Source organism: Oryx dammah, unplaced genomic scaffold, assembly GCF_014754425.2.
Source record: "Oryx dammah isolate SB20612 unplaced genomic scaffold, SCBI_Odam_1.1 HiC_scaffold_21, whole genome shotgun sequence".
Classification (NCBI taxonomy): domain Eukaryota; kingdom Metazoa; phylum Chordata; class Mammalia; order Artiodactyla; family Bovidae; genus Oryx; species Oryx dammah.
In genome coordinates, this window is record NW_024070205.1 from 44,206,285 (window position 1) to 44,232,103 (window position 25,819).

At 41.9% G+C, this 25,819-nt stretch overlaps 1 protein-coding gene across 1 annotated transcript in view; it reads left to right on the plus strand.

The window, feature by feature from the left end:
• Nucleotides 1–517: 517 nt before the first annotated feature.
• The window catches only part of DPT (dermatopontin), a 36,288-nt gene continuing 10,986 nt past the window's right edge, over nucleotides 518–25,819 (plus strand). Inside the window, exons 1-2 of the mRNA XM_040263564.1 lie at nucleotides 518–903; nucleotides 19,745–19,870. Coding sequence (XP_040119498.1) covers nucleotides 599–903; nucleotides 19,745–19,870 — 431 coding nt within the window. The 5' untranslated portion in view covers nucleotides 518–598. The remainder of the gene's footprint in view (nucleotides 904–19,744; nucleotides 19,871–25,819) is intronic.

The window sequence follows — 25,819 nt, forward strand, 5'->3', positions numbered from 1 at the left end:
TTAAAATAGTATGTTTTATATTAAGGGACTTACCACACACACACACACACACACACACACACACACAAAGAAAAACGTTTAAAAAAGCAGGCATCCAGGCTTATAGAAATCTAAATTATTCTGCTCCTTCATCCTATTATTTTGGTGTTTTGAAATCTCATTCTGCATATTTATGTGGTCCTGGAAGGGTGGTTGGTGGTTTGAAGAATAAATACAGGGGTTTGCTAGTGGTGGGTGAAGTTGGGGGCAGAGAGAGGTGAGGTGCTAAGAGAGGAGGGACAAACACACTGTTTTTATTCTAACACTGTTTCTAAGGAGTGTGAAACCATTTGCTTTTATAATCTAACTGCTAATTTTTTCCTTCTCTGGGAGTTTCTTCCATTTGCATGTTCCTTACATTTTCTTAGAATTCCACCTTAAAACAAACTGAATGTACTTATGGCCAATATTTCCACGCCGAAAAGTTTTGCTTAAACGATGACACACTGCAGTTGGAGCCTGCTCACCCACATCTGGAAGCCACATGTCAGCAGCAGCTGTATAAAACCAGCAGCCCAGCAGACACAGGGTGACATTTTTTGCCAGAAGCCCAGACGGCATGGACCTCACTCTTCTGTGGGTGATTCTGCCACTGGTCACCGTGGCCTGGGGACAGTATGGTGACTATGGGTACTCCTATCATCAGTACCATGACTACAGTGATGATGGGTGGGTGAATCTGAACCGGCAGGGCTTCAGCTACCAGTGTCCCCATGGGCAGGTGGTGGTGGCCGTGAGGAGCATCTTCAACAAGAAGGAAGGTTCCGACAGACAGTGGAACTACGCCTGTATGCCCACACCCCAGAGCCTGGGGGAGCCTACGGAGTGCTGGTGGGAGGAGATCAACAGGGCTGGAAAGGAATGGTAAGAGCCAGCGTGCTGCACACAGCTGGTGATGCAGCAACATACCCTCTCGCTGGGGGAGGCTTGACCCTCAGGGGATAGAGCTCACTGGAGACCGGGCAAATCCTACCAGGATCCTTGCCATTGCATGCTCCGGGTGTGGCAGGGTCGACGCTGATCAGACCACATTACAGGACAAAAACCCACGATGGGGTAGAGGGGTGTCCATGGCAGATGGACTTCTCTGTGGCTCTCAGTTTGGTCCAGGGACTAGTATGGCTTTGTGAAACATTTACTAGTTTGCCAAAAGATAAGTACAGAAACTGAAAGTCTTTGTGAAACTTTGTAGCAATTCAATTTTGCTGTGATATCCAAATGGCACTTTAGTATGGTAATAACTTATTCGGACTATCTTACAAAAAAAGTATTGGTACCCAATAGATTGGGGAAAATAAACAACAGAACCTTCACCACAGTTTGAGAAATATTGATTTAAGGCTAATGAGAGGGGGGAGAGGGGTCAAAGAAATTTTAAGCCAAGAGAAGTGAAATGAAACAGCTTTTTGCCATCCCAATTAAATGTGCCCTCTCAGTTTTGAGAGGTCCTTCTCTGTCTGCATTTAAAATGGATTTCATTGCTGGGAAATAGTTTATTGAAATCCTTTGGGAGAAGTCTTCTCATTCAACTGGGTTCTGCAATGGTTAATGACACAGAAATGGCCTGAGCCTGTGTCTCCACTGTGGTGTGTGACTGTCTCACACTAGTACTTGGTCAGAGACCATCCCAGGAGCTATGCACTGTGAGGCCAGTTAGTCACATCAGCCTGCATGGGGGCAAGGCCATGGAGTGGGTTGAAGGAGAGGGCGAAGGCAGACTTAGGGGGAGGCTGGCCTGGGGAGGAGGAAGCCCAGCTGGCTGGTTGCTGCTATGGTAACTGTGCAAAGGGGTCTCCATGGGCATGTGGTGGATTGGGGCTTAGGGGTGGTCAAGCACAAAATTCTGAGTGTCACTCCACCAGCACAGAGATGAAAGGTCAGGAGGAAAAGACTGATGGGTGGAGGAGCCAGGCAATAAAGAGGACTTCTAAGCAATAAAAACAACTGTCATTGATTGCTTAACCCAACCAATCACCATGCTGAGTGCTTTAAATCTATAAGTCACTTTATAGGTAGATAAACTGCTGTTTAGAGATCAGGGGTTTCCTCAGCTGGAAAATGGTCGATCCAGGATTTGGATCCAGCGAGTCTCAGCTCCAGAGCATAAGTGCTTAGCCATGGTGATGGGCTACTTGAGAGTCTGCTGCCCCACTGCATGGGCTCAGTCCACATGGGTCAGGGTGGTAGAGACTGGATTCAGGGAAGTTCTTCATCCTGGGGAGGGAGGGCTCTGTAAGATGACAGCAGAAGCTAGTCCTGGAGGGATGGGGTCAGCTTGATTACTGCCAGGACTGAGGGGCTTAGCCAGCCTGCAAAAGGGATGGGGGTAATGGTTCACAGCTGCAGGTGGGGGCCCCTTTATCAGGCCTTATTCATCCATCCCCACTGACTCCAGCGAGCATATTTAATTATCTAAAACCCTTCCAGACAGATGGCTGACTCAGAGTCCAGCCTTACCTCAATGACAGTCTCCAGTGGCTTCCCGTAGGCAGGCCATTGCCTGGCACAGAGCCTGGGGATGACCTAATTACAACTGTCTGTCTAGTCCTCCAATTTAGGGGACCAGTAGATGGGTGGGGCCCCTTTCTAATGGCCCCTTTTAGAGCCACACAAAACAGCACTCAGATGATTTTTTAAATCCTAAAGGAAGAGCCCTGGACTCTGAATCAGGAGGCCTGAGCTTGGATCCTGCTCCTGAAGACAACTTGCCTGGTGACCTTGTACCATGGGTTCAGCTCTCTAGGCTCCCACCTCATTTGGAAAATGAGCAGTTAGACTGCCTAATCTTGTAGGGCTCCAAGGCTCCTAATCTCTGCTTGGCTTTGAAAATACAGCTGGATTGTTTTTTCATTCTGTTGATCTTTGTGTTTATCCCTGCTAGGGAGAGAAGGCAAATTGTGTTTAGTTTCAAACTTGCCAATGTGTGACTTGTTTGTCAACTCCCAAACTATTTGAAGAAAAGTGCAAGAGGGAGTGCAAATTATATGATTTTGTTTGGCCAATGGGAAGCAAATGAGAAGCTGGACAGACACAATCTTCCACTGTCATTTCCTCCACACTTTTGATTGGGCAAAGTCAAATGATTTTTTTTTCTTTCCCCCTTTCCACCCTCTGTTGTCTCTATCTCCTCCTCCATTAATCACAGAGTAAAAAAAAAAAAAAAAAAGTACGAATGAAAACCAGTAGGACTCAGCTGCCCCAAGACTGATCCCAATTACCCCAGAGGCATTTTTGTTAGATGATTATTGCTTTTAGTTTAGCCTCCAAACTTGGTGAAATTGGAAAGAAATTTTTCATAAACTGGGGGGCAATTATATCTTCCCGTTGACTGTGAGCTCTTAATTTATTCTGGGGGAAGAGTTAATATGGCTGCCTTGTATAACTACATTTGCTTGCAAGCTTAGTTTTAAAGGGGGTGGGGGAGTCTCAAACACAGATATGACAAAAATACATAGGATCTGCTAAAGACCCTTGTTAATTGGAGCACAGTCTTTAAAAATTGCTTCCGACATGTCTGAGTTGACTTGTAACATGCCTGTTTGCTAGGGCTTCTCTGTTGAAAAATCACTTCTTCAGGTGCCAGATTCTGAAGTGTGCATGCTGGCCCCTACTTACAACTGCTTGGAGGCTTTACCTTAGTCCCATGAGTGGCATTTTGCCATCTCAGAGCATGCCCCAGTTGTTCTCAGGGAATCTTCTCAAACTTGGGTTGACCCAGGCTGTAGGACATGTGGGTCCCATGTGGAACAAAGTGAAGCTAAAATTTGTTAGTGAGGCTGAGCTGGAGTGTGGTGAGAGGAGCTCTGGTTTTAGAATCAGGAAATTTTGATTCACAGCTCTTTTTCCTATCATCTCTGAGCACTGTGGTCTTGGGCATTAATTTCTCATTCTGGAAAAAAAAGTGTAATACCCATATTGCAAGCTGTTAGGGAGAAGTACTGTGATACTCACAAGCCAAAGTGTAGGAGAACTCTAACACAAATCTAAAACAAATTCCTGGCACATCATGGGCAGTCAACAAAGATTTTGTGAATCTTAATTTGACCAGGCTGATTAAAGAGGCAAGTCAGCTTTACATGGAGTCTGAATTCAGAAGAACATTCAGTCTCCTGGCATTTGCTTTTTTCCCAGGTCCTCAAAGAATTCCCAAGAAGACATTTCAAAATGGCAGCTTGTTTTGGAGCTGACTATTTGAATTTAATAATTCACCAAAGATAAGCCACGTGATAGACAAGAGGAAACCACATTACTTCCACCACATTCCAAAATCATGAGCTACTCCAAAAGCATATCTACTATTTAGTATAAATTTTGGCTGTTTTACCCTTGGCTAATAGGTACAGGCTCACATAAGAGCATATGAGTCAGCCTGTTAAGCTGAAGTAGCCATAGATAAAGGTACCACCTCAAAAATATAAGAAGTTGCAATAGCATACCCAGCACAGAACATGCCATTGTCATCTTTTAAATAAGAACTGTCAGTGAACCAAGAATAATCAGTTACCCAGAGAACTTCCTAAAGATCGTCACAAGAAGTCAGTAGGTCATCCCATCAGTGTTAAGCAATCATGAGGAACTTCATCAGTGCCAGAGGGGAGAAGAGTAGCAGAGTCAAGATTATTACAACCTAAATGAGTGGTGCGAGGAACAGTTAGCCAAAGGACTTCTTATGAGGTGGGGCAGCTGACTGAGAAATGTTCAGTGTGATGAGAATTCAGGAGAACTTCTACTGATGTACAAAAATGGTTAAATGGTTCTGTCTCAAACTGCCACTCTTAGTCCTTAAGTTTTCTTATCAGTAAAATAGGAGCATTGGTATCCCCTGTGGCTCAGATGGTAGGGTCTGCCTGTAAGTGGGACATCTGGGTTCGATCCCACGTTAGGAAGATCCCCTGGAGAAGCGAATGGCTACCTACTCCAATATTCTTGCCTGGAGAACCCCATGGAAAGAGGAGCCTGGCGAGCTACAGTCCATGGGGTTGCAAAGAGTTGGACATGACTCAGCAACTAACATAAAACAAAAAAATAAATAAATAAATAAAAAATAAAAAAAAATAAAACCAGCTTGAACATAAAAAAAAAAAAAAAAGAATTTTTAGAGTATTCTTCTCCAAGTCCATTTGCAAACCTCGAAATAAACCTTGAGATTAAAAAAAAAAAAAGGGGGGGACAATGAGGTGTAGAGCCTTATAATTTAATATGATTCTTATGGTTTGAAGGGCTTCTTTACTTATAGGATATTGATTAATTCTGGGAAGAGGTTTTAAGGGATCTGTTTGAACCTGGATGTGCAGTGGGCTAATTTTCCTGATATCAGTTGGAGATTTTGCTGCAAAGAGGGTGGTAATTGATTCAGCAGAAGCAGATGCTCAGTTGTTTCCAGAATCAGCTCTAGTACCATCAAGAGCAAAACAAATAAATGTCAAAGAGTCACTTAATTCACCTGGTGGGCTGCTTTGATTACTACTGTCAAATTCTAGAATTATTTTCTCCTTTTAGGAAAAAGTCCTGTATATTTCTTTGGCTTTCCTGGTTGCTCAATGGTCAAGAAACCACTTGCCAATGAGGGAGATGCAGGTTCAATCCCTGGGTCAGTAAGATCCCCTGGAGAAGGAAATGGCAACCCACTCCAGTATTCTTGCCTGGAAAATCCCATAGACAGAGATGCCTGGTGGGCTATAGTCCAACAGGTCACAGAGATTTGGAGATGACTTAGTGACTGAGCATGCACTTGCGCCTGTATACATCTCTAAGAAGTCTTCACCTAATAAATGGAAGGGAAAAGAAACTAAGGGGAAAAGGTATGTGCCTCTTAAAAGGCCTAAGCAAAAGGGAATATATTCAGAGACAGAAACCTCATGAGGTTTATTAGAGATTTCCCACTATTTGAATTGTTTTAGTACTGCAAGGCAGGGGCTGATTTAAGTAGTGCAGTTGAGTACCCTGAACATGGCTCCAGTGTCAGTTAGACCTGGAAGAGATTCACCCCCAACCTGGACAAATTTTCTTCAAGTCATTTAAGAGGGATGATTGGGACGAGCTCCTTTTGCTCCCAGGAGTCCAGTCATTGAGGACTGGGAGAATGTTGGAAAGGTTGATTAAAGAGCTGAAGGCAACTAAAGCCCTTAAATTTGTAGCAAATTATTTTCCAATGTCCTGACTTTTTGCAAGAATAGCAGAAACTTAGGGGAAGGGGTTCACTTAGGGGCCTTCATTTGCTGAAGTTGAAGATTAAGAATTTTGGCAGTCTTCCTTCTAGGTAACTCATCTAAAGTAAGAGAGTGCTGGTTTATTAGGTTAACTGAGTCTGGAGTGGACACAGTTTCCTATTCCATGCTAGTTCTTTTTACTAGAAGGGAGAGGTCCCAGATCAGCCTGTTACTAAACATAGAGTTTAGAGCAACCCAAATGGAATCAACATCTGGAGAAAGATCAGAATTTGCTTTAAAAATAATCTGAAGTCAGTTGTAATAGTCATAAACACATTCGTCAAATTTTTGTGTGCCAGCCTGAATTTTGTTCCAATCAACAGTCTTTAGAAAAGCCCTTGTAATAACTCAGTGAATATGTCTAGTGATTGCCTGAGCCTGAACACATAGTAAGTTAGTGTGCTGGTCTCACAGTTGTAATTCTGGAGACCTTTTATGCTTTTCTGTATTAGCTATTTTCATTCAAACTTGGGTGTTGTCTTCACTGACAAGTGTATGAACTGGCTGATATATGTTGAAGAAACCAGGTTGATAAGTTTGAATGACTAAAGTACTCAGCAAATCTATGAGGATCTTCAGTTACTTTGGGAAAAAGTTTGACTGTGTCTTGCAGTTCAGCTTTAGTCCAGGAAATATTAGAGATTAAGGGTTGAGCCTCTGGGTCCCCAAAAGGCTTAATTTGAAAGGGACAGTTTCTGATCAGTTCCGAGGAAAAGGGAATGGGAAGACCTTCAGAGAAAAGAGGAAGTCTGGCAAGAGAATCAGTATGGAGGGATTGGGGGTCTGTACAGGAGATATAGGGGCTTCCCCAGGGCTTCAGTGGTAAAGAATCCACCTGCAATGCAGGAGTCACATGAGATGCAGGATTGATCCGTGGGTCAGGAAGATCCCTGGAGGAGGGCATGGCAACCCACTCCAGTATTCTTGCTTGGAGAATCCCATGGACAAAGGAGCCTGGTGGGCTACAGTCCATGGGGTCACAAAGAGTCAGACATGCCTGAAGTGACTGAGCACACAAACACATACAGGAGGTGTAGACGACAAGATAGAGAAGGAGAAAGGTGGCACTGAGGGTGGGCCCTGAGAAGGGGGTGCCGAAGGACAGAGACGGGGTGACAGAGGTAGAGTGAGAGACAGAGAACCGAGGAAGAAGAACCCGAGGATTTGGGAGCCATGTTATCTTTCTTTAAACATTTTCCTCAGTTAGTCTGAACATTTTATTTTGCAGAGATGCAATTTTAGTCTCCTGATAATATTTGGAAGCCTCAAAATACCCATCAGAATAGGCTTTCCACTTAGCTTTGGAAAATTTAGAGCGATGGTTTTCCAATTTGGTTTTGAGAAAAGTATGCTTAGGGATTTCAAAAGTTCCCCCAGAATGGCCATTGGTATTTTAAATTGCCTTTGGTTAGGTCAATCCAATTTAGTTAGACATAAACATGAAGAATAACCTTGGTTTTCAAACATAAAATGGACCAGGATCGCTGTAGGCAAGGGGTACCCTCAAAATATTTAAATAACTGGGATCCCATTTTCTCAGAGCTGTTTTCTCTTGAGTAAGAGAATTATTTTCAAACAACTTAGCTCGAATAGCCCACACTGCATGCAGGTCTACTATCAGCCAGTTCTAAGACAGCAGTCTGGCCCCGAGAGAGACAGGAAGCTACTCAGCATACTTCCAATAAGACAGCCCCACTTTCCTAAAGGAATGGGCTGATGGCCAGCCAGTTCCAGCTGTATCAGTCTGATTTCAAAAATTGAGTCAAAGTGCCAAATGAATATTCTCATAGGGGAACAAGGTCTTCACCGGAAAAGATGAAACCTTAAAACAGATCCTGAAAAAACCTGGAAATCTTCAAAATGCAATGAGGGTGAAGCTCAGATCCAGGAGAAAGATTTGCTTAAAAATCTCAGCGTCAGTTAGAAAAGCAGTGAGCATCAACAAATTCAATGTGGGTACCACATCTGTTTGCTCACAAGCCTCAAAGTGATCAAAGATCTTCACTGGAAACCCAATGGAACACCAAAATGTTGACTTAAATAGACTGCCAGTTATATTTCCAGAAAACAATGCATTTGGTTGGGATGAGCAAACGATTACAATTTGGGGTCTACAACCATGGTGAGGCATGTGCAAGTCCCTATGAAATGGAGAGAACGCTTTTGCGGGGGTAAAAGGAGTTGGGAGGGCTACAGTAAGCATAAAGTCCATGGTTTTTCATTGGTTCCCTGTGACAAACTCTCATTGGCTGAGCAGCATCACAGGGTATGAGAGCTCCCCCTTCTGGTCCATCTCCTGACTCTATTTAATTGAGATTTCTATTTAATTTTTTAACAGTAGGAACTCAGTTTTCCACAGTGTAATTCTAATTGAGACCAAGGTCCTGTCTAGTAAAGAGCAGTCCTTCCTGATTCATTATGCTGGTCATTAAGTACACACGGTGCTCACCTGGTTTTCTCAGATCAGCTCCTCTACACCAATGTCTTTCACCCTCTGCTTACCTATCTGCTTTACGTTTCTTATGGTGCACTTGTCGTTACCTGGTTTGTATTTTTATAGTTTGTTCCCTTCAAAATATAAGCTTCATGAATGTATGGAGTCTGTCCCATTCACCACTGTATAGACTATTTTTCAGCACTAGAATAATACTGGCACATTGTGGGACCCACTAAATATGCAGTGAAATATCAAATAAGATTGGTTAGGGACAATAAACTGCAGAAAATTCTGAAAGAGATGGAATACCAGACCACCTGACCTGCCTCTTGAGAAACCTATATGCAGGTCAGGAAGCAACAGTTAGAACCAGATATGGAACAACAGACTGGTTCCAAATAGGAAAAGGAGTACATCAAGGCTGTATATTGTCACCCTGCTTATTTAACTTATATGCAGAGTACATCATGAGAAATGCTGGGCTGGAAGAAGCACAAGCTGGAATCAAGATTGCTGGGAGAAATATCAATAACTTCAGATATGCAGATGACACCACCCTTATGGCAGAAAGTGAAGAGGAACTAAAAAGCCTCTTGATGAAAGTGAAAAAGTTGGCTTAAAGCTTAACATTCAGAAAATGAAGATCATGGCATCTGGTCCCATCACTTCATGGGAAGTAGATGGGGAAACAGTGGAAACAGTGTCAGACTTTATTTGGGGGGGCTCTAAAATCACTGCAGATGGTGATTGCAGCCATGAAATTAAAAGACGCTTACTCCTTGGAAGGAAAGTTATGACCTACCTCGATAGCATATTCAAAAGCAGAGACATTACTTTGCCAACAAAGGTCTGTCTAGTCAAGGCTATGTTTTTTCCAGTAGTCATGTATGGATGTGAGAGTTGGACTGTGAAGAAAGCTGAGCACTGAAAAGTTGATGCTTTTGAACTGTGGTGTTGGAGAAGACTCTTGAGCGTCCCTTGGACTGCAAGGAGATCCAACCAGTCCATTCTGAAGGAGATCAGCCCTGGGATTTCTTTGGAGGGAATGATACTAAAGCTGAAACTTCAGTACTTTGGCCACTTCATGTGAAGAGTTGACTCATTGGAAAAGACTCTGATGCTGGGAGGGATTGGGGGCAGGAGGAGAAGGGGATGACAGAGGATGAGATGGCTGTATGGCATCACTGACTTGATGGACGTGAGTCTGAGTGAACTCTGGGAGTTGGTGATGGACAGGGAGGCCTGGCGTGCTATGATTCATGGGGTGGCAAAGAGTCAGACATAACTGAGCAACTGAACTGAACTGAACTGAACTGAGGGACTTCTTTGACAGTCAGTGGTTAAGAATCTACCTTCCAATGCTGTGGGTGTGGATTCGATCCCTAGTTGGGAGCTAAGATCTCACAGGCCTCATGGTCAAAAAACCAGAACATAAACAGCAAGAGCAATATTGTAACAAATTCAATAAAGGCTTTAAAACAGTTCACATTAAAAAAAAAAAAAAACTTAAAAAAAAAAAAGACTAGTTAGTTCATCAAGCAGCCGAAATCCCAGCCAATGTCCTCAGTGCCCTCGACAAAGAAGCCTGCAGATCTTCCTGAACAGGAAACCACTTTTGTTACAGTTTTAAATTATTTTATTTTATTTCATATTGTAGTAAATCTGATTTACAATGTGTTAGGTTCAGGTGTACAGCAAAGTGATTCAATTACATATGTATATATATATAGATAGATAATACCTTCTTTCTCATTTTTTTTTCCCATATAGGTGGTTACAGGATAGTGAGTAGAGGTCCCTGTGCTATACAGTAGATCCTTCTTGATTATCTATTTTATTACAGTAGTGTACATATGTTAACCACAGACTCCTAATTTACCCCCTCTCCCCACTACATATATACAATGGAATACTACTCAGCCATGAAAAAGAATGAACTTATGCCATTTGCCAGAACATGGAGGAACCTAGAGATTATCATACTAAGTAAAGTAAGTCAGACAGAGAAACACAAATAACATATGATATCACTGATATGTGTAATCTAAAAAGTGATACAAATGAACTTCTTTACAAAACAGAAACAAACTCACAGACTTCAAAAACAAGGGTGAGAGTGAAGCAACTGAAAAAGCAATGAAACAGGTATGAAGTATAAGTGCTATTACCCTAATTTTAATTGATATGGTGCTGTATAATTTATAAAATATTCCTCATTCATTTGCCTATTTATTCACTACCAAATACTTATTATCACAAACTTTGCCAGACTCCAGAAATATGAAATGAATAACATACAGTCTATGCCCCTGAGTTAGTCATGGTCTAATCTTATTTGAGCTTCACAATAATACTGCAAGGCAAAATTACTATTGGGTTGGCCAAAAAGTTCATTCAGTTTTTTCCATAAGATGTCTCTAGTAGTGCTTAGTTGTTTTTAACTTCACTTGAAGCAATTTTGTTAGGCTGTATTGTAACAGCTATCATATCAGTTTGGATTTAAAAAAAAACATATCAAAATTGATAGATTTTTGTTCAGCCATTTTAATATTGAAGATGAAAGAAGTAAAGCAACATTTTTAACATATTATGCTTTATGATTTCATGAAAGGCAAAAAAAAAAAGCAGCTGAAATGGAAAAAAATAATTTGTGCAGTGTATGGAGAAGATGCTGTGACTGAGGGAACATGTCAAAAGTGATTTGTGAAGTTTTGTGCTGAAGATTTCTCATAGGACATTGCTCCATGGTCAAGGGGACAAGTTGAATTTGATAGTGATCAAATTGAGACATTAGTTGAGAACAATCAATGCTATACCATGTGGGAAATAATCTACATACTCAAAATATCCAAATCAAGTGTTGAGAATCATTTGCACCAGCTTGGTTATGTTAATTGCTTTGATGTTCCATGGAAGTTAAACAGAAAACAAAAACAAAAACAAAAACCTTCTTGACAGTATTTCCTCATACGATTCTCTACTCAGGCATAACTAAACCATTCCATTTTAAAAACAGTTATGGGAGATGAAAAGTGGGTACTGTACAATAATACATAACAAAAGAGATATTGAGCAATTAAAATGAAAAACCACCAACTGCACCAAAACCCAGTCTTCATCCAAAGAAGTTGATGATGTATATATGGTGAGGTTAGAAGCGAGTCCTCTACTATGAACTCCTTCTGGAAAAATAAATGACTAATTTCAACAAGTACTGCTACCAATTAAACCAACTGAAAGCATCACTTGACAGAAGGTGTCTGGACTTAGTCAACAGAAAACCCATAACCTTCTATCAGGATACTGAAAGGTTGAATGTTTCTTTGATGATCAGGCAAAAGCTGTTACAGCCTGGCTGGAAAGTTCTGATTCATTCCCATATCCACCAGACATTGTACCTTCAGATTTCTATTTACTTCAGTCTTTACAAAATTCTCCTAATGGAAGAATTTTCAATTCCCTGGAAGACTGTAGAAGGCACCTAGAACAATTCTTGGCCCAGATGTAGTTTTCCCTTCCATTTAATTGCGAATATTTATGATAACAGTAATAGTAACAACCACTACCTTTTCTGTCTTTTCATAACATATTTTGTATCAGGCTCTGGGGTAGACACTTGACTTATAACATTTCTTTAGTCTTCATACAATACTATCAGGCTTGAAGTTGTCATTCCCATTTTGTGGCTGTGCTGTGCTGTGCTTAGTTGCTCAGTCATGTCTGACTCTTTGCGACTCCATGGACTCCAGCCCACCAGGCTCTTCTGTTCATGGGGGTTCTCCAGGCAAGAATACTGAAGTGTTGTCATGCCCTCTTCAGGGGATCTTCCCAACTCAGGGATCAATGTGCCTACATTGCAGGCACATTCTTTACTGTCTGAGCTACCAGAGAAGCCCCCATTTATGTGGAGGTAGGCATAAACATCAGCACAAAGAACAAGATAGGACATGGAGTCATTCTGTTGGGGCTTGAGAGAAATATCCAAAACTTGTAAAGCTCCTTTGAATAGGTAAACTTGCCCCCAACTGATTTGTCTTTGTCCCTTGCCATTTCATTGCCCCACCATCCCCAGTCAGTTTCTTGTTTCTCATCTTTGTCTTTAGTACCAATCTATTTCTTCCTTCCAACATCTGTATCATTGTGATGTCCCTTACCAGTACAGCTGTCTGGAAAGCATTCCGGACCAAGTACAGCACTTGTCATAGAGTAGGTTCTAATGAATACTTGTTGACTTAACAAATATTCTGAAAGTCTGTGGAGCATGTTGTACATGTCTGATAGCAACTCAAAGAATATTCTGGGGAAAAGAGAATTAGCAAGAGTCCAAGCTGGCACCCGACTCCAGTACTCTTGCCTGGAATCCCATGGACGGAGGAGCCTGGAAGGCTGCAGTCCATGGGGTCGCTGAGGGTCAGACATGACTGAGCAACTTTACTTTCACTTTTCACTTTCATGCATTGGAGAAGGAAATGGCAACCCACTCCAGTGTTATTGCCTGGAGAATCCCAGGGATAGGGGAGCCTGGTGGGCTGCCGTCTATGGGGTCGCACAGAGTTGGACATGACTGAAGCGACTTAGTAGCAAGCTTTACTCTAAAAGAATGAGTCTCGACAAGGGTGCCCACTCTCACCACTACTATTTAACATAGTTTTGGAAGTTTTGGCTACAGCAATTAGAGCAGAAAAAAAATAAAAGGAATCCAAATTGGAAAAGAAGAAGTAAAATTCTCACTGTTGGCAGATGACATAATCTTCTTCATAGAAAACCCTAAAGACTCCACCAGAAAATTACTAGAGCTAATCAATGAATATGGTAAAGTTGTAGGATATAAAATCAACACACAGAAATCCCTTGCATTCTTATACACTAATAATGAGAAAATAGAGAAATTAAAGAAACAGTTCCACTCGCCATTGCAATGAAAAGAATAAAATACTTAGGAATATATCTAACTAAGGAAACAAAAGACCTATGTATAGAAAACTATAAAATACTGGTGAAAGAAATCAATGGATTGCTGCCTACCAGGCTCCTCCGTCCATGGGATTTTCCAGGCAAAAGTACTGGAGTGGGGTGCCATTGCCTTCTCCAAAAGAAATCAAAGAGGATGCTAATAGATGGAGAAATATACCATGTTCATGGATTGGGAGAATCAATATAGTGAAAATGAGTATACTACCCAAAGCAATCTATAGATTCAATGCAATCCCTATCAAGCTACCAATGGTATTTTTCACAGAGCTAGAATAAATAATTTCACAATTTGTATGGAAATACAAAAAACCTCGAATAGCCAAAGCAATCTTAAGAAAGAAGAATGGAACTGGAGGAATCAACCTGCCTGACTTCAGGCTCTACTACAAAGCCACAGTCATCAAGACAGTACGGTACTGGCACAAAGACAGAAATATAGATCAATGGAACAAAATAGAAAGCCCAGAGACAAATCCACACACCTATGGATACCTTATATTTGACAAAGTAGGCAAGAATACACAACTGAGAAAAGACAATCTCTTTAACAAGTGGTGCTGGGAAAACTGCTCAACCACTTGTAAAAAAAAAAAAAAAGGAAACTAGAACACTTTCTAACACCATACACAAAAATAAACTCAAAATGGATTAAATATCTAAATGTAAGACCAGAAACTATAAAATTCCTAGAGGAGAACATAGGCAAAACACTCTCCGACATAAATCACAGCAGGATCCTCTATGACCCACCTCCCAGAATATCGGAAATAAAAGCAAAAATAATCAAAAGGGACCTAATTAAAATTTAAAACTTCTGCACAACAAAGGAAACTATAAGCAAGGTGAAAAGACAGCCTTCAGAATGGGAGAAAATAATAGCAAATGAAGCAATTGATAAAGAATTAACCTCAAAAATATACAAGCAACTCCTGCAGCTCAATTCCAGAAAAATAAATGACTCAATCAAAAAATGGGCCAAAGAACTAAACAGACATTTCTCCAAAGAAGACATACAGATGGCTAACAAACACATGAAAAAATGCTCATCATCACTCATTATCAGAGAAAGGCAGATCAAAATCACAATGAGGTACCATTTCACACCAGTCAGAATGGCTGCTATCCAAAAGTCTACAAATAATAAATGCTAGAGAGGGTGTGGGGAAACCCTTTTACACTGTACAGCTACTATGGAGAACAGTGTGGAGATTCCTTAAAAAACTGGAAATAGAACTGCCTTTTGACCCAGCATCCCACAGCTAGACATACACACTGAGGAAACCAGAATTGAAAGATACACGTGTACCCCAATGTTCATCGCAATACTGTTTATAATAGCCAGGACATGGAAGCAACCTAGATGTCCATCAGCAGATGAATGGATAAGAAAGCTGTGGTACATATACACAAAGGAGTATTACTCAGCCATTAAAAAGAATACATTTGAATCAGTTCTAATGAGGTGGATAAAACTGGAGGCTATTATGCAGAGTGAAGTAAGCCAGAAAGAAAAACACCAAAACAGTATACTAACGCATATATATAGAATTTAGAAAGATGGTAATGATAACCCTGTATGTGAGACAGCAAAAGAGACACAGATGTATAGAACAGTCTTTTGGACTCTGTGGAAGAGGGCGAGAGTGGGATGATTTGGGAGAATGGCATTGAAGCATGTATATTGTCATATGTGAAACGAATCGCCAGTCCAGGTTTGATGCATGACACAGGATGCTTGGGGCGGGTGCACTGGGATGACACAGAGAAATGGGATGGGGAGGGAGGTGGGAGGGGGGTTCAGAATGGAGAACACATGTACACCCGTGGCAGATTCTTGTCAATATATGGCAAAACCAATACAATATTGTAAAGTAATTAGCCTCCAATTAAAACAAATAAATTTATATTAAAAATATTTTTAAAAAGAAAAAAATCTGTGGAAAATTCATGTTTGTTTGTGTTCACGTAAGCTTAATTTTCACAAGATACATTATCTAAAATGAAAAATAAATAAATAAATAAATAAAGGAAGGATTCTTCCTTGGTGAAATTTAAACCCTTATCACCTGGATTGGGAGAGCAATGCTGGGGAGTAAGAGGTTGAGCCATGTGGTTTTCTAGTCACAGGAATGGCCACCAGCTTGGATGATGGGAAAAGTTGTTTTTATTCCATGTTTGTCGTGGAGTTGAAGCCTGGCTAGCAGACCTGCAGATACAGTTTGTGGAGATGGAAGAAGAGACGAGCACAACCGGCCCATCCATTTGATGGGATTCTGATAGCTCTTCACCAAGTTGATGCTGCTTTCCTTACTCAACCCAATGCCACCTCCAACTTGCTGGGTTTTCTGTGAGTCTGGACTGAGACCAGCAGAGACTGGAAAGAGAGACTAAAACTTCACAGAGAAGTTCACCAGCAAAACCAGACACGTGCACAGCTTCCCATCCTGGCCACTGTCACTGAGCCTGACCGATGGCCCTGGACCCAGGGAAGGACACCACAGCAGGGAGAAAGCCTGACTGGAGAATGGACCAGAAAGCAGAAGGACAATCATGGAGCACCTTCTTGGGCTCCCTGAGAGTTCCTGAACAGGAGCTTTGGCCTCAGAAAAATCTGAGTTCGGATCCTTGCTCTTCCTGTTTCTATCTTGGCCAAGAGCTTTGCAGGTGTTATTTCACTTGATTCTCACAGTGACCTAGGTGAGGCTCCACATGCAATGTGAAGGTCACAGCTAGGACCAGAACTCGATGCCTGCCAATCCCTCAACAAGAACTCTTTCCCCTGAATCCTGCTGCTTCCACATTTTGCTATTGTGGATACAGAAGAAAGTTTTCCCAGGGTGATGGCCCAGACAAAAGAGAATTCACTTTCAGAAAGGCCGTTTTCTCAGAAAATGTCCATGACCATTGTTGTCAGAGGAGGAACAACTGCCTGGTGATTTTCCTTCTAGAAAGTTTCCAGCATCAGGTGGAGCAGGGCTCACAGTGCTCGAGTTTGTGAATCTGAGCCTCCAGCCTTCAAAGGGTTGATGAGAAAGAATGTCTTTTCAAAGGGAGAGGAGAGAGTCCATAGGCGAGGAACCCCAGGGCCCTCAGACTATGAGGGAATGTTCTCATGGAACCTGTGCCTAGGGCTCAGCTGGGTCCTATTATCCTTTACCAGGAAAACTGCAGTCTTGGGCCCATCTTCTTTTCTGCAGACCATTTAAGAACAACAGTCATGCACTGGGCAGTGAAGCAGAGCCTCAGGGATGTCTTTTCCACAACTTAAAAAAAAATTGAATTTGAATCACTTAGGTAATGCAAGCTTTGTCCAACTCCCCCTCCCTCCCATCCTGTTGATAAGCTGCCTTCATTCCCCTTCTCACCTGCCTGGTTCCTGTGTTTGAAATCCTGCAGTTTGTGGAAAAATCTTTAGGTGGATCTTATTAAGTACTTTTTGAAAAGGTGATTGAAAGGGAGAAGAGTGGAGGAGAGGAATGCCCAAAACTAGATTCATTTTGCACCCTCATCCTGGAGTAGGCTCTGTTCTTGAAGGAGAGGGTAGAAGTGGGAAGATGTATCGCTCACCTGCATTTCTGAGAACTGCTTGCAGAGAGTTTCAAGGTCCCTCCTGGATTTGAATGATGGACTCTTACAAGTGCATTCTGGGGAACTTCCCTGATGGTCCAGTGTTAAGAGTCCATCTTGCAATGTAGGCAATGAAGCTTCAATCTCTGATTAGGGACCTGGCATCCCACATGCTGTAGGACAATGGAACTAGCACATCTCAACTGGAGAGAGTTGTATATGAAAGTGAAAGTGTTAGTCTCGATCAGTTCTGTCTGACTGTTTGCAACTCCAGGGACTGTAGCCCTCCAGGCTCCCCTGTCCATGAGGTATTCTCCAGGCAATCATATTGGCATGGGTAATCATTCCCTTCTCCAGGGGATCTTCCTGACCCTCCTGAGTGATTAAACCAGCATCTCCTCTTTTGCAGGTAGATTCTTTACTATCTGAGCCACAGAGTTGTGTATGCATTGCTTCATTTTGTCTTCATAATAACCTTAATAAGTACATACTGTTATTATGCCCTGGGCCCTGGGCGTGTAGTGTCCAAATAATCTTCACAAGGCAGTGTTATTTTAGGTGGCATTTGAGAGAGTGACACACGCACACTTCCCATATAGGACTGTGGGGTCAGCTGCCTGGCTGGCAGCCAGCAGAGAATTCATGGAACTTGGATGGGCTTCAGAACTGGTACTGAAACCATTCAGCTTATCTTGTTGCATTTATTTTTGTTTATGGGAACTTACCATCATGGGAATGCATCCCTGTGACAGTCTGAGTGCCCAGGACAAACCAAGACAGTGGAACAACAGTTCCAGGAAAGGCTGGTTCAGTTCTGACAGGGCAGATTTAGAGGGAGGCAAACTTTTAGTGATGGAGAAAGATCACAGAGTACCAGTTTGATGCACCATCACTCTTTGGACACATATGAGCTTTGTTTACAACTCTTAGAGCTTTCTATTGAAGTTGCATCTCACTAGCAAAGCTAGAATTAGGATAGGATAAACCATTGTGGAAAATCAACCCCCAAGGCTACCCTTCAGGCCTTAGTCATCCATTCCAATTGTATGGCTTCCTGAAATGTACCAGGTGCTTTCCAAAGCTGAGATGTGAGCAATGGTAGAGCAAAGAAGGCTAGGTCATTAATAGGCATAGGTCTCAATGTACATCTTAACTTGCATTATTTATATCTTATAGCTGAGCTTTCTAAGGTTTGTCACAACTTCTTGCAAGTCCTGGGAACAGGGACTTTGAGCCAATTTGCCCGTTGACTGAGTACCAAGCCCATTTCTTGATTTTTGTTTCAACATAGGAGCACAGAGATTGATACAGAATAGTGAGGAGGTACAAGTTTGTTGGATGAATGGATAAACACATTTGAATACGTGCTCAGTTGTTAAGTCATGCCCAACTCTTTTGAGACCCTATGGAGTATGGCCCACAAGCTCCTCTGTTCTTGGGATTCTCCAGGCAAGAATGCTAGAGTGCGTTGCCATTTCCTTCTCCAGGGGATCTTCCTGACCCAGGGATGAAACCCAGGTCTCCTGCATTGTAAGCGGGTTCTTTACCATCTGAACCACCTGGGAAGTCCCTATTTGAATCTGATCAAACTAGATACTAAATATATTTCATGTCTGGTCAGAAAGCATCTTTTTTCCCCCAATCATTATTCATTTATTCATTCATGCATATATATATATATATATATATATATATATATGATCCAGAAGATCATTTCCAATAATTAAAAAGAACAAAATGAAGTTCAGTCATTGATGGTTTTATAGTTTGTGTGTCAGCAAGGTCTCTCTCACCTATCAACACTGAGTATTTAATTCTTACTTTATCTATTATATTTTCTGGAAACTTATCTTTACTTGGAAAGCATGAATATATTCCAACAACTGCCAGGTAGTGACACAGAGACAAATTCCAGCTCTGTTTCCTCACAAGAGGGAACAGGATCAATGTCCAGGGGGGTAAAAATGCAGAAAAACACAGTGAGCTAAGATTCACTTTGGAAGAGCTTTTGAAAGCTTTCAAGGCTTCCCCGGTGGCTCAGGGGTAGAGAATCCGCCCACTCTTAAGCAGAAGAAATGTTTATTTGAAGTTCATCAATCCATTGTGTTTTTCCTTGTCTTCATTTTATTTCAATTCAGACAAAGTGAATTATATTATCTTTCATTTTAAACGGCATGAATAATACAATCTTGCATTTGTAAAAATTCTAGATGCCTCTGTATCCATCCATTTATGCATTCTTCCATCTAACAACATATTCTCAGAGGTCTAACAAGAGCAGAGTTTCCCAATTTTCCTCCAGTTGAAAGATTTCGAATCATTTGAATTTTAATGGTGAGTATATGTCATTCCTACCAATAAGACAAAGTCCTTATTATTTGCATAAATAGAATAATTGTAAGGAATCTAGGTCCTTGAAAGAGTGGCTTGCCTTAGTAACTGGGTGTTAAGATCTTGGGGAGGGGGTGAATTTGTGCACCATTGTGTTAGTTTATTTGGAGTTTTCTCTTCTTTTTAGGTACCAGACATGCTCCAACAATGGACTGGTGGCAGGGTTCCAGAGCCGCTACTTCGAGTCAGTGCTGGATCGAGAGTGGCAATTTTACTGCTGTCGCTACAGCAAGAGATGCCCATATTCCTGCTGGTGAGCCTGGCAGCCAAACGCAATCCCTTACGGCTACCGGGACTGGAGGGGAGCTTGGGGGAGTGTGCTTTGGTCCACGTTTCTAGTTTCAGATAACCATCAGCCATCACAAACACGTTTTAAATATAGTAGCTAGCCTATAGAAGGGAATGGATAGATGAAAGAAAAGGCCAGAGTAGTATTCACACTGGGAGGGACCTTACAGGTCAACTCAGTGTTCCTACATCCCTCTTTTGGTAGAAAAACAAACAAACAGAGCAATACAGCAAAAACGTGACTTGCCCCAGACCAGCCAGCTTATTTCATGGTGGTTCACCTCTAAGCTGAAGTTTACAGACTCCTGTTTCAGTGCTCTTTTCTATCTCTATCATGATAACGTCTCATCACGTCCAAGGACACTGGACATATCTGGGACCCTATGTTTTCTTGCAGGACTTCTTTTGAAGATCCAGCCTTTCTCCAGGTCAGAGTGCCAAACATAGTATATAATCATAGACTTAAAAAAGGACCTAGCTTTTGAGTTGACTAGGAGAATATAGATATGTATATGTATATTCTGATAACTTGCATTGGATGCTGACAACACAACTTGTTCAGTCTGGAAACAAGTCAGACGTTTCTACTTAGAACAAAAGAATAAGTGTCAACATTTGAAGGTTGACTCACTCAAGTGACATATCTCTCCACAGTGTGATGTGATGCTTGGAAAAACAGCCTTGTGGGTCACGCTTATTCTCGGTAACCAAACAACTCCACAGATGCTCAAGTAGGGCATAGTGTCTCTAGGGATAGGCAGCATTTTTCTGTTTGAAGCAGTGATGAATGGTAAATTCAGAGCTCAAAGTCACCTGATAGCAGTAGCTCTCTGATGGGGCAGGGACTTCAGCCAGCTGTCCAAAATGTCTCCATACTGTTGTTGTTGTTGCTCACTCAGTCGTGTCTGATTCTTTACGACTCCATGAACTGCAACACGCCAGCCTCCTCTATCTTCCACTGTCTCCCGGAGTTTGCTCAAATTCATGTGCATTGAGTCAGTGATGTTATCTAACCATCTCATTCTCTGTTGTCGCCTTCTCCTCTTGCCTTCAATCATCAGGGTCTTTTCCAATGAGTTAGCTCTCAGCATCAGGCAGTGAAGTATTGCAGCTTCAGCTTCAGCATCAGTCTTTGCAATTAATATTCAGTGTTGATTTCCTTTAGGACTGATTTATTTGGTCTCCTTGCAGTCCAAGGAACTCTCAAGAATCTCTCTCCAGCACCTCAGTTTGGAAGCATCAATTCTTCAGCACTCAGCCTTCTTTAAGGTCCAACTCTCACATCCATGCATGACTGCTGGGAAATCCTTAGCTTTGACTTTATAGAACTTTGTCAGCAAACTGATGTCTCTGCTTTTTAATGTGCTGTACAGATTTGTCAAAGCTTTCCTTTCAAGGAACAAGCTTTTTTTTTTTTTTTTTTTTAATTTCGTGGCTACAGTCACCATCCACAGTGATTTTGGAGCCCAAGAAAGTAAAATCTGTCATTACTTCCACTTTTTCCCCATCTATTTGCCATGAAGTGATGGGACCAGATGCCTCCATAAAGCGCGGTCTTACTCCACCATGGTTGGTGAACAGACATGGCTAGGGTGTAGGTTATAACTGTGAAAGTTCCTGAATCCAAGACCTAAAGGGTCTTCCATTTGGAGTAGAGAAGCAGGAGCCCCCCAGTTTCTAAAAGGCTGAGAATTTCACGAGCATGGAGCCGTGTATGTGGAAACAAAGTCTTGAGATCAAAGGCTGGCAGAGATGAGCAACTTTTCTTAAGTTACCCAAGATTAAAATCTCTGGTAACAAAATGTATCCTTGGCCGTGGTCTGCAATGGTCTGCTCATCCTCTCCCACCACCCCACTCTCCCCATTCCTCATCCTACTCCATCACCCAAACCTGACAGTGATAGTTGGTAGAATCAAACTGTGGAGAGAAAGAGGAGAAGAATGGAGGAGAGAATTCCTCTGAAAGACACAGGAAGTCCTCTTTGAAGTGGTCCCGCTAAGAAAGGCTTCACTTGACTGGACCTCTTCCTGGTTATGTGGTGTTAGAGCTGAGAACTACTGTGGTTGTCAAGGAAATAGTACTTTTCCAAAGGGACACTTGGAATAGCACAATGAGATTGCACGAGGCACTGTGGTATGCAGGGCATGACTCACTGTCCCGCCGGCACGTCTAGACATTTTAGTGGCATCTTTAAGTTTCCTGAGTCATGACATTCTATGTTTTTCTAAATTGCATGAAACCTCTAGGGCATGAATTAGGTCTTATTTCTCTGGCATCTCAGCATATTGCTTGGCACAAAGTAGGCAATAAATTTTTCAAATGAATAGTTGAGCATCACAGGCCCCTTGGAACAGTAACAGGGAGGAAACCTGACATTGATATGAGGAGGTTTTATAGTGGAAAAAGTCTTCCTTCAAGTGCATTATTTTATCCGATCCTTTTAACAGCCCTTCGAGCGAGAACTGTTTTCCCACACCTTCCCACAGTGAAAGCTCCTGATAACCCTCTTCCTCGAAACCTTCCCTCACATCACTTTAACTAACTTGAATCACCTCCCAGGGAACTGGGCATATGTGGGTGGAAACATTTTTCTCTTCCCACTTGGAAGGCTGTTCTATAGCACTGAGCCTGACACTGAGAAGTGAGCATCTATCCTCTCTGAGCTTGCAAGCTTTTAGGGATTCAGGAATAGCACCCTGTGCACAGGAGAAAAAAGTAAATCATCCAAGCAACTCCCACATAAGCGCGGGATTTATTTGTTTGCTGGGGACCAAGGTGCCTCTCCCATTTCAGTCTCTGCAGTTTCTCACGAGATATTATAGCATCAGCGAAGTCTGGTAAGAAAGCAAATTCCTGACAGAAGCAGACACGGCAGCATGCACGAGTCCCCACTGGGACTGGGTACAGATGTAAATGTTGTTACACAGATTTATTTATGTGTGAGACTATGCATTCTTAGTCCATTCATCTGCAAACCACAAACACGTGTCACTGAGGAAGCCACAACCTTTCAGAGACTGAATAATTCCCCAGTCTCCATGCAGCTCCAGTGGCTGCTTGCCATGCACCAGGCTGTCCCCCGTCAGCACGCTGAGGCTGTCCAGGCAAAGACCATGTCCCAGGGACCAACAGTTTTGAATTGAGCATGTGTTTCCTTTCCTAAATGTTTCTTTTCCAGATTCATGGCCTTTCCTCAGGTTCACTGCATAATATGTTTTGACAAAAAAAAAAAAAAAAAGAAAGAAAGAAAGCCCTTCCTCAGAATCAGCATAGATAATCCATGAGTTTTCCTTCAGCCTTGCATTTCTATAATGAATTTTTACTGAGTTTCTATGTGAATCTCAGATACTGCATTCTATTCTCCACTATCTGGTCTCTCCCTCCATTATGCTCAAGTCATAAGCCAGAGATTTTTTTTTTTAATTCCTAGATAGTTCTGGCTAACAACTACAACAAAACCAGCTCATCTGAATATTCTTCTCTTCCTACCCAAAGCACTCCATCAAAGCTTATCTTTAACTACTTTAACTGCTTTAATACAAAATGGATAATGTTTGCATTCCCATTTCCCACAAGACAAGGGAACAAGGGACAAGGATGACCTCATAGACATCTCCATGTGGCATCTGCCCCCCCCCAACCCCTACTCCGATGCCTACTACAGCACTACTCCCAGAAGCCTGGTGGGAAGGGAAGCTTCTACGATGCTTCCTCTGAGCAGGTTGGAAGCTGTTATAGAGATGGAGACACCCACATTTTGAGAAAGTAAGACTGGATGTCACATTTTTAAGCAGCTTGCCATGAGTTTAGATGCTTCTGGGCCTTAGATCAACCATTGCCTGGCACTGCATGAAGCACAAAGCACTCATTTTAGGGGTCGATGGACCCTTTGAGCTTCAGCAAAATCAATCATATCTGTCATCAGTTGGGGTGGCGTGGCTGTTGTAATCATTGTGCCATATATCTAATTTAGAAATGTATTTGCTGCCTGCATGTCAGTGCTTCCTCCCTTCCTATGCTCAACCTTCAAGAGTAGAAATTTCAGAGATGTGGCTGGTTGTCTAGTAAGTATTGGGTAACATAAGACCAGGTTCTACTTGCTGCTTAGAACAAAATAAACCTTACAATTCCAAATTTGTGGCTCTATACTTTCTTGTCTGCTCTCTTTTATTGTATTCTAGAAATAATCATTCATTCCTCTATTCATTAATTCACTTAATCAGACTGAATATAAATGGATATAAGTACAGTTCATAGACTTTGATTCAATTCCTAACGATGATGATAATTTTTATTTATTTTATTTATTAATCTACCCTGTTAGCTCATTTACTTCTGATGCACAGAAATCTTGATCTATAGCCCAGATGAGAGAACCAGGGTGCAGAAGTTGTGACTTGTTCAAAGTTCTGAACTCAATTCCAACAGGTCTATCTGCCTCCAGGTCCCACATGCTTTGCACAGGACTGAGTCCTCTGAATCTCGATGAGAAAATAAGACCTGGACAGATGGAGTATTAGGTAACAATACAGTGGGCATCTCATAGTGAAAACAGAGAAGAAAGTGGTTATTTAAGCTGGAGGGGAGACACTGCAGCTGGAATTGTCTCCACCAACTGCAGGATCAGGGCAACCATGACGCAGTGTGGCCAGTGAAAACTAACATGAGTCAAAACAAATGTGCTTACTAACCAGCCCTGGGCTTGCAATGGTGAGCTGGAAATTCTTTTCCAAGACAGCAATTTGGAAAATACTTAGGGACTTTCCTATTCTAATTTAAAACCACAGATATCTCTAGAACTGTGTTTCCCCTGTTGTGATACATACTTGAACACTTTGATATATAGTGCTCCAAAATGCCACAAGAGGACAGACATGACCGTATTGAATTCTTTCTCCTACCCCCAGAGTTCAGGGCCTCTCTGCAGAGAAGGGCACTTTGGTGACTCCAGAGTCATTTAGTCCCACTTGAACTCTTCCCCCAGCTCTTTGCAGAAGCCAGTTGACTCTGAGGTTGCTTTCTTTTATGCATAACTGCAATTGGGTTTTGCTTTTCTCATTTTTGCAAAATTAATTCAAATAGGTCCAGATATAGCACCTGTTGGGGATGCCAGGCCACTGGCAAATTAGTCTCACCTACAATTTTCTCATTCTTTGTAGCTTACCTAGCAAAGCATTTATTAAGCAAGAGGATTGATCACAAGCAGATTCTGTTTATTTAAGACACTTTTCAGTGATTTGCCTGTCAGAAAGGGGTGTCCTCTTTTTGACTGGTTGTAGAATGTAGGTCAATCTCAACATATCCCAAGTCTACAAGTGTTGAATTTTTCCACGTCCACAGCTGAACTAGATTATAAAAGTGTATATGCTTGTCATATACTAATGACCCCTCAAAGAGCTCACTGTACTGATCACCATTGTGAAACAAGATGCTATACAGTATTCTGTTTTTTAATCAAAAGCTAAATATGTGGTGTTGACAAGTAATAGGACTTTAGAATGTTGTTGTTTAGTCACTGAGTTGTGTTAGAATCTTTTGTGAACCCATGAACTATAGTCTGGGAGGCTCCTCTGTCTATGGGATTTCCCAGGTAAGAATACTGGAGTGGGTTGCCATTTCCTTCTCCAAGGGATCCTCCTGACCAAGGGGTAAAACCCATGTCTCCTGCACCACAGGCAGATTTTTAACCACTGAGCCACCTGCAAGGCCCAGAACATTAGAATAGGGTATTTTAAACAAGGTGTTAATTGAGAAGCAGAAAAGTGACGTGTTAGTTGCTCAGTCGTGTCCAACTCTTTGCGACCCCGTGGACTGTAGCCCACCAAGCTCCTCTGTCCATGGAATTCTCCAGGCAAGACTATTGGAGTGGGTTTCCATTTCCTTCTCTAGGGGATCTTCTTGACCCTGGGATCG